A 13,913-nucleotide genomic window follows, 5' to 3' on the forward strand; every position below is an offset into this window, starting at 1 on the left:
CTGCACGGCAGTCCTGCTGCTGCTGCTGCTGCCTGTGACACGGGAGTGCCGTCGTGCCAGCGCGCGCACTCATGCGCCCGCACAAAGACAAAGGACCCCCGTCCGTGTAGCCTTAACAGACTGTTGGGGCAAGTGCTGGTAGCGAGCGCCTATGAACGGCACACGAGGGGGGCGGGTGGCCAGCACCACGCCCGGGCTGCCTTTCTCTCCCCGGTGGCGATGTTTACACACCGCAGCAGGTACTCATTTGAAGCTGAGTCGACCTAGGGGAGGTCCAGGCTTGGTTCAGATAATCGTCGCTGGTGTTGGTGGCCAAGAGCGGAAATCAAACTTGGGTCGTCGGCTTTCGTAGCATAAACGCTAAACGAACACTCCCCACATATACAGTATACCCACACAAAGACAAAGGCCCCCCTGTAGCCTCAACAATTTGTTACGGCAAGCGCTGTTATCAAGCAGCACCTACAGACACTCAAGTCGCAAGTGCTTTTAACGAACACCTATTAAGTCTTACCGCACGTGGAAGGAGTGGTGTTGTGGAAAGTACCATGGTATAATCCCAATAATAATGCCAATGATTTACCCGGAACTGCCTTGCCTAAGTCTCAAGACCTTTTCAAGAGGGTCCTGCCCTGGGTTGTTGGGGCATTTATAGGAATGAGTGTTTGGCCCGTGGGAGGAAGCCGTCGTACCAGGAGACACCCCGACGCAAATTAGGGGAGTTACAAAGCACAGCTAGATTCAATCCACAGACTCAATCCAGTCGGACCAAATCTAGCTGTGAACCGCACCCCGTTGCCACCATTGTCTTAGCAACGCGTAACCCGCGCAGCCATCCGCCTATAACACCTGGTACGCACCCACCGGTGGTCACCCATCCAGCTGCTTTACAAGCTAGGCGCGACCGTCCATAGCTCGTGAGGTCCGGCGAGGTCGGGAAAGGTTCAGGGTGATCTGACCGCGGGCGCTGTCGCACCATCTTACGTCCCTTACCCCCCCTCACCGGTGCTGATGGTAATGCCCTCCCCCAGCTGCCCAATGTTAATCGGGTGGCCACAGGTGTCTGGGTTTGTAGTTTGTTTGCGAAAAGACCACGACGCACATCCGTGGGAGTGCACAATCACAATCAAGGCAACAAAGATCCCATCGTTTGTTTTGTTTTTGCCTTATAGCCCATAGCGGGCAAGGGGGGGTGCCCGTTAGCAAACCGTTAGTAAGGCCCGGCATGATGCACAAAGGGAGGATCGTGTGCTACCAGTGAAGGCTGAGTAGACCTGAGGGAAACACGGGGCAGGTTCAGACACCTCTCGTCGTTGATGCTTGTGGGCCGGGGGTATCAAACCGAGCCTGCCCGGGACCGGAGCGCGTTCGTTGTACAAACACTGCATCCCCGCGCCCCCCCTCACTCGCACGCGCGCCTTATTCCCGGGATTATAACACACGCTTGCAAACGTTTATTTCACGCCAAAAAGTTGGGGGAACGTCTTAATTCGGTCGGTGTGTGCACCCAGACACGCGAGTTGCAATTGCGTCTCAGAGTCCGATCTCCGCGCCGCCCGGCCTACGCGCCTCTCCGAACAGATTTCAGCAGGTGACTGGAGAAAATTATGTTTGTACTGGTACAGTTCACAAACTGGTAAAAAAAAATATCTAGATATGCTTTTGCTTACATGTGGAGCCACGGAGCTTGTAGTTGCTTGCTTCTGCTGTATGTACGTAGCCAACCGTGCTAATCAGAGGTGCTGGGGGTGTGGGGTGGGACGGCAAACGAAACGCAACAAGAAGCGAGCGGTTCTCAAGAAATGAGTTGTCAAGTGCCGGTGCTGGGACCGTGCTGGGACGAGCGCCCAGCGTTTCCGCAACGTTTGTACGACACCGTGACGTCTTCCCGCAGCCTGTGCCACGTTGCGTTATTCTGCGTCGTACGCGTCTGGATGAACGATGTTTTTGTTGTTGTTGTTGTTGTTTTCAAGACGACCCAAAAGTTGGGGTGACGCGTCTTGCTTTTCCGGCGGCATCTTTGAATCCGGAGAATACGGAACACTCGGGCGTGCATTCTTATACACTCGCCACACAAATATACACAGGTAGTGATTCTCTCTTGGCCGTGAAGGACTGTTCTCACACACACACATGCGTGCAAAGCATAGCTGCATGCGTCATTGATACTCGTGGCGTAGATAGATGCAGCACACATACACGCAGCACACATACACGCAGCACACATACACGCAGCTTAGATGCACACACATACACGCAGCACACATACACGCAGCACACATACACGCAGCTTAGATGCACACACATACACGCCAGCACATGCTTGAGCAAACTGGTCCAATGATGCCTGTTCTTGTGAAAATGTTTATTTTGTCAACTGCTGAAATAAACACCGCTTCATTATTTGAATTTATAACCCAAGGCAAAAACGGAATATAAATGGAAAAATTTCATGCATGTTTTCTCTGTAAAATAAAGTACTTTTAAAATATATGAACAAAGTTTAATGGCTATAAAATGCTCTAAATGTTGTGTTCTGGTTAACTGACCACAATGATTAATTATATGTTAAGGAATGCGTATTCACAGAAATATCTGAATTTATTGTTGTATCAGCTTTCTTACGATGGCTTTATAATTAAACGGCTGTTTTTACAAACGTGACCATAAACAGTGAGTCACTTCACCCTTCGCCATTCCGATGACGTTACATTTACGTAATTGGGTTTTTCTTCCGATAATTTTTTTTCCGGAATCGGAAGTTAAAGGCCAAGCGGTGAAGGGCGCGTCTGGCGCAGTCTGGCGCCAGCTATCATAGAGTGTGCGGTCGTGTCGCCACAGTTCTCTGCGGTGAGCGACAATGGCTTCAAATGCAGCGGCGCTACTACGCCTCTCTAAATAAAATGAGCGCTGAACCACTCGCTCGCGCGTTTCCAGATTCAGCGGTGAACGGGACGACCCACCCTGCAACTTCCATACGTCTCGGAACGGGAACGGGTTAATAATCCTGAGCCTCGCCATTGACCGTAGTCCTCCCCGATTAATGTTCATAGAGGTGCACGATATCGAAATAATTAAGGTTGCATTTCCACTCCTTCGTCGTCATCGTCGGCCATTTTCAGTCCACTGCTAAATGAAGCCCCCCCCCCGCCCAAACCCATCGTGTCATGATGAAAGTAATTCACCCAAGCACCTGCGCGAGAGGACACATTTCTTCGCTCCGTCACTTCTCGGGGAAACGTTCCATCGCCGGAGCCGCGGCAACCCATTTATATTGGGAGTTAACTCTGCAACGTGTGCATGCGAGGCCCTGACGTCATTAGATCCAGCCAGCTGGTGCTTGTGGCGCAGGCCTCAATCGGAATTGGCAGCCCGTGAGTTCACGTCTCTGCCTGCGGTAAACTTACTTACGGGGGGGGCGGGGAAGGAATATAACATGAGCACTGCTTTCTTTGAAGTCGATTGTGGTAGTCCTGTGGGGAGACTGAGTCCTGCCATATGAATGTGTTATATTTCACCAGTGGGTCAGGGTCCTCAACTGAGATGAGCTCGGAAAACTTTGACTTTGGATATAATAATGGTAATAGTTATTCGCAATTGTTTTCAATACGTTGCTGGATGAGAGGAATCCCCACACCGCATCGGTCATGGGGGCCGTTTGACCATACTTCACCAGGCTGGTCAGTGGCGGATGGCAAAAGCGGGTGCAGGGCCGGTTCACTCGTCATTGACGTTAGTTGTGGTCGGGAATCGAACTCGGGTTGCTGCCTTCGTATTGTGCGGTACTAACCACTGCGCCACCGGTTTGCCCCCCCCCCCCCCCCCATAACTGTACTTGTACATGAAGGTAGCTCAGTAGACGTGGGTTCACAGTCAGAGTTTGGGATGCCACGGTGGCTAGAAGATGTTAACTCCCTCGTCTGGTGTTGCAGGAGGTCGTGGGCTCAATCCTGACCCTGACGCCTGCCGTATATTTGGAATTTGCATGTCACTCTCCCCGTGGTCGCGTGGATTTTTTCTCTCGGCCCTCCAGGTTTTCCCCTCCGCGTGCATAGAAGCACACGTTTCGAGTGTTGGGCTGCGATACATTTCTACGCGATGAGCCAACTTTTCTTGTCGAGGCACCATTTGTGACAGCCAGGTCGCATCTGAAATAAAGAACCATGCATCTCGGCCTTGCTTGGTATTAATATCAAAAAAAGTTTAGTTAAGATTCCCACAGGCCGCCCGAGATAATTTCCAAAATTGCGCCACCGTCTCTCGGTGTGAAATAGGAGAGAGGAGGGGGGTGGGGTTGGGGGGGGGCACCTCTGGCTTTGGTTGCAAGGGACTGCCGGCACCACGGGCTGCCGGCAACGACATCGCGTTGCCGGTGTTTGGACGTTCGTCCAAACGGCCGCCGCCGCAAACGCTCGTCTCGATGGCCGCTGTGCGGTGGGGACACCACTTTTTTGTTGTATTTCAAGGAGGGCCCCCCCCCCATCCCTGTGCTTTATTGAATATGTTTTTAATGAGAGAAGGTTAGCGTCGCAAAAACGATGAAATGGCCACTTTATTTGTTTGTTGTTAAATAAATAAAATATTCTGAAACAAAAAATGCATCCGAAGATGATGAGCACGGTGAATGTTTCAAACGACTTTGTGGCGTGGGAATGCTTGTGCCTGCAAATATCTCGGTTTGCGTTGGAAGGCCGAGGCAGGATTCACAGTTAAGGCAAAGATCGTTTTCTTCAACGGCAGCGAAACTTATCTATTTTTTTTTCTTCTCCCCGCGTTCCTTTCTTCTTTTCATCTTTTTTTCAGTTGTTTTTTTCCCCTGCTTGCAGGCTCGGCTGTTTGAAGTCTGTGAACCGGTCTCGGGATTTAAAAAAAGAAAAAGAATTGTAAATAAATAAATAAGCAAACATTACAACCACCACCCCCAGTGCAGCTTTGAAATGTTGATAGAAAAAAACATTTCCTTTTTTGTTTTGATTTAATTTTTGAGGATTGCGCAAGAGTCTCTATTGTTGTCGTTTGAAGCGCGACACTTTTCTGAGAGCTTTTCATGGTTTTGTTTTGCCTTGGTTGAGCCAATTTCCATCTCAACTTTGGAATTCAGTGCACTTCCATTGTGGTGCGTGCGTGCGCGCGCGTGTACCTGTAAAATGTGACGGTGTTGCGCTTCAAGCACCTTGTGTTAGGTCATGTGACGTAATGGCTCAATGAGTTAATTACTATAAATAAATTTCTCTCTTCTGCCTGTCAATTCCTGCTGCTTTGCGACCACTCGCTCATTCCATTTCCAGAGACCTCTCTGTAGGGAATTATCAACGTAACAAAGACGGGCCTGTTGTAAGAGTGAACATTACAGAATATTTATTTATACTGCAGGAATCCGATGAGCTATGAAGCTGTTTTTCACACATGTCCACAGCATCGCATTTTGAGTAAATAATCGAGTCTGTACCGGTCTCATAGCCACAGTCTTACCCCCCGGTATTATATGAACAATAACTTTCCCAGAAAGGTGAAGCCAATTTTTTTTTTTACTTTTAGCGGGGTCCTGCTTTTCCTGTGTGTGCCCTTTAACTTTGCCATGTTATTTTTACAAATGAGAGACAAAGGGGGACCCAAGTAGAAGCTGACATCTTGTACAACTGTTGCCATTTATCTTCTTGGTTCTTTCGGTAAAGTCACGTAGAAGGGAAATAATAAAATAATAAAAATAATACATTATAAATTATTATTTCCCTTCTACGTGACTTTACCTAAAGAACCAAGAAGATGAATCCCTGCAGTCACGAAAGCTTTAAATCGAAAAAAAATGTTGCCATTTAGTTCGCGATAACCCAGCCTCTCAATGACGGGGACGATCTAGGGGATTATTACTTAGCTTTTTTGTTATTGTATCAATTGCATATTCAAATGACGTTCATTCATTGGCCGATTGAACTCGTTTTTGTGTCATAACGCCGAGATTGTTGCAGAGGTTCGCGGATCGTATCTGGCAGGTCTCCCTGGTTAATACTGCGAGTGTATTAACCGTGTAATAGGCGCCGTACGCTGCACAGTGGACGTTTAGTATCCCCCTGATGTCATCCGCGAGGAGCAGGGTTATGGTCCAAATTTGCCAAATTCAAAAAGTTACCCTCAAGTTACTCAATCGGGAAAGGCATAGCGGTCGTCGCCCCCCCCCCCCCTTACTTTGTATGCCAGGCGCTGCGTCGCCAAGGGCTGTCCTACACAGGGACAGCTGCCACTGATGGCGCGCTTCGCAATGTTTGAGATGAGACGCGCGGTGCAAGGCGTTTTCAGTTTGCCGAGGCAATCGAAGCAAGCGTCGCATAAATGCAGAGGTTGTATGCATGTACGTTGCACTTTATTGCGCACCGTACGTTGCCAACCATGCTGATCAGAGGTTCGGGAGAAGGACAACAAAATAAACGCAAAAAGCTATTTTAAAGAAATGAGTTTTAAATCTAAATGAGTTTTCATTCCATTGTTACGCGTTAGCTTGTTGTGCTGCTGCCGCCGTGTGTGTCCCACGCCTCCTAAGCGTTTGCGTCTCTCGTTTGTGCTTCCCGCCCCCCCGACCCCTCGCTGAGCAGGTCTACGCGCCGTCGCCATCGCAGGACGACTACAACCGCGAGTCCCCGGGCTTCCCCCCGGCCAAGCCGGCCTCCAGCATGTTCTCTGGGACGTACTTCATGCAAGGTGGGTGCGAGGGCCTTTGGCGAGGGCCTTTCGCGAGGGCCTCCCGTGAGGGCCTCTCATGTGGGCACCACAGAGGTTGTGTTGTTGGGCGGTGGGATACAGCGTGGGTACTCCTGCCTTTGCCGAGAAAATTTGTCCAAGCTGGAAGAGTAGACCAAATACCCACTTATTTCACACTGTACGTAGCCAACCATGCTAATCGAAGGTTACAAGGGGAAGGCCACCAAACGAAAACACAAAAAATGGGTTCTAAAGAAATTTGTTTTTGCAATTTCGATTTCAAACCACATAGCTCAAGAGAGAGAGACCCCCTCTATCCACTCAAGGGCCTCTCTTGAGCTTCCCTCTGTAGCGGAGGCCCTTTCTGCCGGCACCATCAGCGAGCGCGTGCGGGAAAACCCATCGCAGGGCCGCGCTTTTTTAACCATTCACCCTCGCAGGAGTCGAACCTTCAACTTCCGCGCACACGACAGCCTCGGTGGTGAGCGTGGTGCAGGCCCCCTCCCTGGGCGGGGGGGGGGGAGGTTTTCTTTACCACGGACAGAAACGGGATATCCAATTGCAGTCGGTTTGACTTGAAATGTTGGCTGGGTTTAAGATAAAATAAAAACAATTCTAAGAGTTAGCCGCTTACAAATCTATCCCCCCTCCCTCTCCGCCCCGTCCAAAAAAAAATCACACCGGCTGTGGATCGTTGCATTTGTGAATTGCGTGACGTATGTTGTTGCTTATAACAAGTGGAGGAAGGAGGGCGGGGGCTTCAAGGAAATAAGCAAACAAGCAACGGTGTTATTAAATTCTCCAGCTGCATGTGGTTACGTAATCGCCCGCGCGGCCCCGTTCGTTCTCCACCAGTCCGCTTGCACTTTGTTTTGCCTTTTAACCGCTTGATGAGAGGGCCCCATTGCTTAATGAGAGGGCCCATTGCGGCTGCGACAATGACGTTCCGTTTTACAAGCGAGGCTGCATTTTAAACACAGAGGTGATTACCGAAAAGAATTGGTGAGCAGCGTGTGAGTGTGTGTGCAAGAGAGAAAAAAAATGGTTGTAGAAAGCACTCGGCCGAAAAAAATGTGTCCCAAACGCAATCGCAATGGATGGGGGGGGGGTAATGGCTGACGATGATGAAGATAAGGATCGCTGTGAAATGTCCGCTTCCCCGATTCGTTTGGAATGTCGTTCCCGGAAGTCGGCTTTTGTCTTCAAAATATGCCCAGAATTTGTTTCCTTAACCTTATTTCAGGCAGCGCACAAAAAAGAAGGGAAAGAAGCCGGTTTATTTGTCTTTGAAGTGAAAATAAACCCCGCGCGTAGGCCCCCCTTTACACGGGCGGCCAAAGGGAAGTCTGGAATGTCACAAATCGTGCGAAACGCTCCGGGGTTGGGCTGAAGCGTGTGGACAGGGCGCAGGGACGCACGCGCGTCTCGGACAATGTCTCAAAGTGTGCCGAGTGTGAAACGCACGGCGCTGTGGTGCGTTTCGTTTGTTTTTACAAAAATACGATTCAGCAAACTGTGAGACACCCTCACCACCCCCTGCCTCCTTTGTGGATTTTAAAATGGCAGACAACCTCACCTAAACGAGTACCTGGCGCGGTGTGTAAACATCGCCACTGGGGAGACGAAGCACCCCGGTGTGGTGTTGGCCACCGACCCGCTCGTGTGCAGTGCTGGCCTTCATAGGTGCTCGCTAACAGCACTTGCCCCAACAGTCTGTTAAGGCTATTCGGGGGACCTTTGTCCGTGCGTTTACACGTGTAATTTATGCGCGTGTGTTCGTGTGCAGTAGCACGGTCTTGTTTGTCTGCTCATCTGTTGTCTGCCTGTGCCCGCGTGTCTGTTCCCGCTTTGCCCGACGATGGATACAGATGGGCCTCACGTTCCTAACGAGCTGTGGCCCCCCACAAACGGGATGAACCATTCTGGCTATGGAGGGGTCCTGGGGGGCCCCCCGGCGCACGTGGCGCAGTCAGCGGGGGGATACGGCCCGGGGATGCACCCCCACGAGCGGCTGGTGAGTGAACCCCGACAGCTTCTCCCCTCACACCTGGTGTCGTCTATGCGTGTGCGCGCGTGCGTTGTTGTTGTTGTTGGTCAGTCGGTCAACCCATGGCACCTGGGTCTGTGCTGTGACTTCCTGCCAGCGGGCGTTTCGACACCTCACGTGGCCTTAACACGCACGTAGCCTGGCGCAAGCGCCGTGGTGACGTCACCGCCACGTAGTGGCGACTGGCGGTTGTTGTGTTGCATTTGCGCGTCTTTCCAGCGTGTGCCCTACTTGCGTTGTATGTGCTGAGCGGGGGAGCGGGAGCGGTAGTGTAGCGGTTAGCGCTACGCTATGAACCCGGCAATCCGAGTTCGATTCCCGCTCACTGCCACCAACAGCAGTGACGATTATCTGAACCGGTCATGGGCCTCCCCCAAGGTCGACTCAGCCTCAAATGAGTACCCGGTGTGGGGTGTATACATCGCCAGTAAGGAAACAAAGGCGGTCTGGCATGGTGCTGGCCACCCACCCCCTTGTGTACCGTGCCAGCCTTTTTTTCTGATGTGTTCCGTCTGTCACAGAAACGGTGTGTTTTTATTTATGAAACCCGACTTAAGCTCACAGTGTACTTCAAAGTAGACTGAACTGAATTGAACTTTGGTGCTCACAAACAGCACTTGCCCCGACAGTCGGTTAAGGCTATTTGTGGGATCGTTGTCGTTGTGTGTGTGTGTCGTGCATCTTCCCAGCGTGTGTCCTGCTTGCGTTGTGTGTGCCGAGTGCGTTGCGTCCCCCCCCCCTCCCCCGTTTACGCACGCCTTGGCGACTGTGAGTCGTCCGTGTCTTTCGTTTGCGTCTCCTGCGTGTCGCGTGCGTCCCACATGTGCCCCATCTATCGCGCGTGCGTCTTGTGTTGCTCCACGTCATAACGTGTGTGTGTGTCTGAGTTGTCTATCGTTCGTCGCGCTCGTGTTCCGTGTCTGGCTAGCGTCGCGTCGCGTCCTGTGTGCCTCCCGTGCGCCCCTAACCGCGTGCGACCCTGCGCCCCGCCCGCTTCTCAGTCGCAGGGATACCCGGGCCGCTCGGTGTCTCCGGTCGACATGAACCCCACCCTGCCCCCCATGAGCAGCTTCCACAGGGGTGCGGGCGGCGGCGGCGGTGGCGGCGGCGGCCCCTCCATGCAGCAGGGCGGCCCCCCGTCCTCGTACGGCCCCGGCTCGGCACGCACCCCCCCAATCAACGGCTCCGACGCCATCATGGGTAAGCGTGTGACCAGGCGGGCACGTTGGCGGTCCCCCCCCCACCCCGCACGCCGTCTCGGCGCGCACGCCGCGTTCGCACCACCGCGGCGAAGGGCGCCGGTTAGGGTCACGAATCGACGAATCGGGCTCCGTACCGAGCGGCTCGCGTTCTTGAGCAGCCCCCGCTCCTCTCGTCTCCTGTCTCTCTCTCTCTCTTTCGCCCCGGGCTCCCCTCGGGCAGCGGCCGTGACCTCACGGGGTCAACGCGCAGGAAACGGCACTCGTAGTCAAGTACCCCCGTCAGGCACTAATTTCATGCCGAGCTGACCTAGTGGAGGCCCGGGATTCAGAGTGCGGCTCCCCCGCCGCTCCTCGCCAACCGCGGTCGGCTCCACGCGAGCGAGCACTCGCTGGCAACAAAGGGACCCAGTTCTACCAGACCTTCTCAATTACCCGCGTTTTTTTTTCTTCCTGGATTTATAAACAAGTTGGACCGTGGCCAGCAAGTATCACCAGGAGAAAGCAATAAAGAAATTGAGGGAAAGAATCAAAACGTTGTTGAGGTTTAGTTCAAGGATGATATTGAGCAGACGGTTTTAATCTGAGCGAGGCATAGGGAAGTGGTAAGGCCTGTCAATAGGCGTCCACTGCTTCGTGCGCAAATATAACCCTGACAGGCCAGTGCAAGAAGAGAAACGCCCAATAGTTCGATACAACCCGAAACGCACGGAAAATATCTCGCCGCCGTTACGTTTGTTCTGCCGCGTTGCTCTCGGATGGCCCCACGGGGCTCCCGCTGGCACCTCCCAGCATGCACGTGCCGAGAGCTCGCCCGTCGTATCTTCTGCAGCGGACAAAGCGGCGTAGGCCATGACGGGCCAATCCTTGCGCGCCTCGAACCGGATGTGGCTCGTGTGGCCGTGCACTCGATCCATGGGCCCCCCCCCCCCACTATCCCGAGGGTCTTGGGATCCGGCCGAGCACTCGTTGTAGCATCCTCGTCGGAACCCGGTGGGGGGGTCGCCCTCGCAACGGAAGCGATGTTGATCCGTGCGTCTCAAAGCGTTAATTTAATCCCCTGGTTAAACGAAGGGTGCGACAAGCACGCTCGTGGTTCAACTTCACCTCTTCCCGTTCCTAGACGACTGCAAGTGGCCGCAGGGTGGGGCGTTCCGTTCACCGCTAAGTCTTGGAACGCGCAAACGGTTCGGCGTTAATTTTATTTAGAGAGGCATAGCGACGTTGTTTTTTAAAGACATCGTACTCGCCGAAGAGAACCGTAGCGACACGACGACGCTCTACGATAGCCGGCGCCAAACTCGAGGAAGGGCCCCCCCTCCCCCTCCTCCTCCCCCGCACTGCCGCGAGATGTCGCAGCAGGAAATCCCGTGAGCGCAGAGCCGCGCTCGCCACTGGGAATGAAGTTTTGACGGTGGTGGACGGGAGTCGAACGGAAGAAGAATTAGAACACAGAAGATCGTCCTGTTCTTGTTCTTTTCTCGAAACCTGGAGGGCGCGAACGAAGATCGCTCACAATGTCCTTCGACTGCACTTTAGTCAACACAAAGCCTGCCGCCCACGAGTCTTCTAATCGTCGCAAGTTTGCATTCTGAAACGTCGGTACCCGTAGCACACTTTTGGCAGTTCCATAATAATGAATTAATCAACTCGACCGCGGAAACGATGAAGTCATGCAGCCATCATGCAGCCAATTGCTCCGGAAAACGTTTTACAATGCACTAATTTATTGGGTAATAGCTGTGCTTGTTACTTTCATTATTGTGAACTTTTAACGACTGTTATTTCATAAATATTTTGTCAGGAAATGAAATATTTTAGGAAAACCAAACAAGCAGCGACAATCACGAACTGACAAAATCGCCGGTTCTCGACCCCTTTCACTGACCTGCACTGACCAGCGTGGTGAAGTATGGATAAACAGACCATAGCAGTCGACCCGGCATGAGGACAAAGTATCGGCCTGCACCTTTTGCGTGGGGGAAATTGGCCCCGGGCCGTGCGATTTTCCTGCAGGCGATCGTCCCCTAATGGTGTCAGCGGTGCTCTTTGCAACGCAAGGTTGAAGCGCTTCCATCGGCAGCAGCGGCCCTCGCTCGCGAAGTGAGGGGGGCGGGGGGGGGCCTGTGTGAGCGTGTACGGGGGAGAGTCGCGTTGGACGCGCACTCTGCTCATGCCCCCGTGTGCGGTTGAAGCGACTGAAGTCTGGTGGGAATGGGCAGAACGCGTCACGTCGAACAACCGACGAGAGACGGGGGACAAAAAACTCCCGAGCGGAGGCCGAGAGAAGGGGAAGCAGAGGAAGCCGGCCGGAGAGGTGGCAGCTGCGGGACGAATTCATAGTTCGGAGGTCAACTGAGGAAAGGAAGGAGTGATAGAAAATGGGGGGGAGGCCATTCGCTCAGCAGTAGGAAGTTACAGGCTGACAACAATGTGTGTGTGTGCGCTTGTGTGGGGAGCGGTTGCGTAACGCTGTGAACCCGGCAACCCGAGTTCAATTTCCGCTCACGGCCAACACTGGTTACGAGTAACTGAACCGGTTCTAGGCCTCTCCTAGGTCTACTCAGCCTCAAATGAGTACCTGGTGCGGTGTGTATACATCGCCACTGGGGAGACAAAAGGCGGCCGGCCGTAGTGATGGCCACCCACCCCCTCGTGTGCCGTGCCGGCCTTGATAGGTGCTCGCTAACAGCACTTGCCCCAACAGTCTGTTAACGCTATACGGGGGATCCTTGTCTTTGTGTGCGCGCGTGTGCGTAGGTAACAGGCCGGGTGGGGCAAGCGGAAGTTCACAGACTGGCGACGCTCTGGGAAAAGCTCTGGCGTCGGTGAGTTTGCGCTCGCACACACGCATACACGCACACACGCACACACGCACACAGGCACATCCGCACGCACACACCCACACAAGCAGCGCCGAGTGGGCCCGGCATTCCTCGCAGAGCTCCCACAATGTGTTCCCCATGTATGACCACCTACGCATACAATTAACATTAAAGTAAGTGGGTAACGGGATTTGTTGAAAGGGCTGGAAGGAAATAACTTTTGGCTTCACGGGCTGATGGGCGCTTCTGATTATAACGTTTCTCGGTATCGTTTTGTTGCGAGCAGAAAGCGTTGTGCTTTGACTTCACTCGATGAAGTCGATTTGGCACGGCGTGGTATCGCTAAGCAAATCGTCCAACTCAGCTGTAATCTGCTTATTTAAATCCAAACTTGTCGCGACCAAACAGCTTCTAATAATCCTGCTTTCATTTCGGCGAAGGGAATTAATGTTATGGGCGTAAGGATGGTGCGGTGACAACATTTCACAGCAAGAATATCCTGAGTTTGACACCCAACTGGTGGGGATGCCTTTCTGCGTGGAATTTTGTACGTTCTCCACCCTGTTCTGCATGGGTTTCCTCCGGGTTCGTCGTTTTCCTCCCATCGCTGTTACAAAAAAAAACATGCGTACAATGTTACTGCTAGCGGCCAAGCATCCCGATGCTGAAAATTTGCTTGCAAATGACTCAATTGGGATCGCATGCGGCAAGCAGCAGTTGTTGCCTGTTGTGAAAACTTGGCCGGGCCCTCCTGAAAGAGCCTTGAGACCCGGTGAGGCTTCCTGGGTAAACAAGGCGTAGTAGTAATAATAAAACAATAAGAATTGTTAAGAAAAGCCTCACTCATTCTCAAGACTGTAACTCATTCATAAAGGAGCCTGCTTGGCGAATATTAGTTTTTATTATTTTATTATTTCCCTTCTACGTGACTTTACCGAAAGAACCAAGAAGATGAATCCCTGCAGTCACGGAAGCTTTAAATCGAATATTTGTAGTTTAGTATTTTGCTTTTCCCCACAGGGGGATGCTTATTTCTTATACATGTTTGTGGACAGATATATTAAAACCAAGATTATGTTCCCAATTCGTTTTTTTTATTACTCTGAGTTATAAAAAAACAACAACAATCGGGCCTAGAAATTTCGG

At 52.2% G+C, this 13,913-nt stretch overlaps 1 protein-coding gene across 5 annotated transcripts in view; it reads left to right on the forward strand.

The window, feature by feature from the left end:
• LOC144734793 (transcription factor 12-like) overlaps positions 1-13,913 on the forward strand; it is a 245,601-nt gene that overhangs the window by 197,536 nt on the left and 34,152 nt on the right. For all 5 annotated transcript variants that reach the window (XM_078617175.1, XM_078617171.1, XM_078617174.1 and 2 more), the window contains exons 9-12: positions 6,591-6,696; positions 8,565-8,710; positions 9,745-9,943; positions 12,703-12,770. In XM_078617175.1, the coding sequence (XP_078473301.1) occupies positions 6,591-6,696; positions 8,565-8,710; positions 9,745-9,943; positions 12,703-12,770 (519 nt within the window). The remainder of the gene's footprint in view (positions 1-6,590; positions 6,697-8,564; positions 8,711-9,744; positions 9,944-12,702; positions 12,771-13,913) is intronic.

Source organism: Lampetra planeri, chromosome 53, assembly GCF_965212315.1.
Source record: "Lampetra planeri chromosome 53, kcLamPlan1.2.h2, whole genome shotgun sequence".
NCBI classification, from domain to species: domain Eukaryota; kingdom Metazoa; phylum Chordata; class Hyperoartia; order Petromyzontiformes; family Petromyzontidae; genus Lampetra; species Lampetra planeri.